This window comes from Parus major, unplaced genomic scaffold (assembly GCF_001522545.3).
Source record: "Parus major isolate Abel unplaced genomic scaffold, Parus_major1.1 Scaffold618, whole genome shotgun sequence".
NCBI classification, from domain to species: domain Eukaryota; kingdom Metazoa; phylum Chordata; class Aves; order Passeriformes; family Paridae; genus Parus; species Parus major.
The window spans coordinates 8,595-10,932 of NW_015379504.1; the positions used below are offsets into that span (position 1 = coordinate 8,595).

At 42.2% G+C, this 2,338-nt stretch overlaps 1 protein-coding gene across 1 annotated transcript in view; it reads left to right on the top strand.

Annotated features, from left to right (window-relative positions):
• LOC107199367 (medium-chain specific acyl-CoA dehydrogenase, mitochondrial-like) overlaps positions 1-2,332 on the top strand; it is a gene marked incomplete at both ends in the record, with an annotated part of 9,683 nt that extends 7,351 nt beyond the window's left edge. Inside the window, 3 exons of the mRNA XM_015616693.1 lie at positions 664-797; positions 894-963; positions 2,228-2,332. Coding sequence (XP_015472179.1) covers positions 664-797; positions 894-963; positions 2,228-2,332 — 309 coding nt within the window. The remainder of the gene's footprint in view (positions 1-663; positions 798-893; positions 964-2,227) is intronic.
• Positions 2,333-2,338: the final 6 nt, after the last annotated feature.

The following is a 2,338-nucleotide window of genomic DNA, read 5'->3' on the forward strand; positions in this document are numbered from 1 at the left end:
CCTCGTTTTTCACAAACCCCAAAACACCACAAACACCATCGAAACAACTGACCAAAAAACCCAAGCAACAGCACTGCAGCTCAGCAGGAATTTCAGGAGGAATTCCCAAGACAGATGTTTATTTGGGATAGATTTCTATTATTTTTATAAAAACTATTTAAAAACAAAAATCCCTTTTTCTCTCCAGCACAGGACAGCCGTGGCAGGGGATGATATTTTAGAGACTTTCTTCTTTATTTGTAATTCTCTTGAGGTTTTTTACTGCACAAAGAGCAGCACTGAGCCGTGATCCCCTGTTGGCTTTTAAACCCTTCCAATAAACACGAGCAGCACCAGGGGAACGTGGTGGGTTTAGGATGTGACACCTGGAGAAAATTTCTCCACACCTGAGCAAATTCTCTGGGGCAGCAGCAGATACTTGGTGGTTTTGGTAAAAGACTTTTATTACCTGGCACTTTTTCTCCATATCCAGTAGTTTTTCAATAATTATAAATATAATAATTTATATTAATAATTTATATTAATAATTTATATTAATAATTTATATTAATAATTTATATTTATATATAATAATTTATATTTATAATAATTTTATATCATTTTAATGCTGTTGTGGGCATCGCTCAGAGCTCAGGGAGGTTCAGAGGGAAGGAAGAAGTTGAGTTTCTTTGGGGCTATTTTGCCTTATTTTTTTGACAGAACTGACAGATGAACAGAAGGAATTCCAAGCTACTGCCCGGAAATTTGCTCTGGAGGAGATAATTCCTGTGGCTGCACAGTATGACAGAACTGGGGAGGTAAATCCACTCCACAGGAGGAAAAAACTGATTTTTTTCTGAACTCAAAATTCGAAATTTTACCTGTGATAATTAATGTGATTTTCCCTGTTTCAGTATCCTGTTCCACTCATCAAAAGGGCCTGGGAGCTTGGGCTGATGAATTCACACATCCCAGAGAGCTGTGGTGAGTGTGATCCCTTTTAATCCCTAAAATAAACCAAAGAAAAGGCCTTGGGGGAGATGGCAGTGCGAAATTATGGATTACATATAAAATTAATTTAAATAAAATTAATCAAATAAATTACTCCTGTTGCACGCTGGAGTAATCCCAAAGCAATCCGTGGGCAGGAGGGTGTGACGAGGCTGGATGGGATCAGGGGAGGAAATAACTCCTGTTTTAATAACTTAGGGCCAGCTTTTCTCCCTTGATCCCAATTCTTATGATCCCAAATTCAGGAGTTTAAGGCTTTACTTTGATCCTGCCTAAGGCTGGAGCTGATTTAAGGGCTCATTCCTGAGGATCTGTGAGAAGTTTAGCTCAGATGCAGCCAGTGCATAACCATGGATAAAAATGTTACATTTCAGACTCCCTGTTTTACCTGAAAAAATAGAGAAGTGTCCAGAGCAGGTTCTGTCGGGTCTTTTTGACTGATTTGGTGCATCTGGTATCAAAAACTGATAGATTTTGATTTTTTGATTCTACAGCAGAGCCTGAGAGTCCTAAACCAAGACCAGCCTTTAAAGGTTCCCCTGTCTGACCCCCAGCAGTGAGAGAGAGGGGCTGGGTGGGTGCAAAACACTTGAAATTCAGCAGTGAATTTGAAAAGCCATCAGGGTTTCATAGTGGGAAATCATCAGCACAGTTTGGCTGGGTATCCATGTGTAGCCTGGAAAAGGAGATATTGAGGAGACTGATGGAGGCTGGGGAAAAGTTGAGGCTGGTGTGAAGAGCTGTGGGGGAAAGTCAAGGAACCAAATGGAATTCAAAATGGGAAAAGAGATGGGCACAGGAAAGGGAAGAAGTGATTCAAACTTCCCAGGTGAAATGTACTAATCCCTGCTTCTAGAAAAAGGGATTTGAGGGATGAAATTTATTGTTTTGAGAAAGAGGGGCCTTTTTCTGCCTCCCAAGAGCTCCCCAGGGAATGCTCAGATGGAAAGCTGTGACAGATCCTGGTGGCATTTTCTGGCCATTTTGTACCACCTTGAGCACAAAATTACCCCCCATGAGAAAGGTGAAATGTGATTTTTAAATCATCTGACTTGAATGAAAACAAATAAAATAACAGAAATAGCGATCTGGCATCACGCTGTTTCCCGAGGCGTTCCTTAGGGAGAACATCTGCTGGATCTCGGTGCCCCTGGGCGACATTTGGGATAATAAATGCTTGTAAATCATTAATATTCTGCACTTGAGACCCCCCTGAACCCCTCCTGTGCCCCCACAGGTGGGCTGGGGCTGGGCACCTTCGAGGCGTGTCTGATCACAGAGGAGCTGGCGTACGGATGTACCGGGGTGCAAACGGCCATCGAGGCAAATTCCCTGGGGGTGAGTCCTG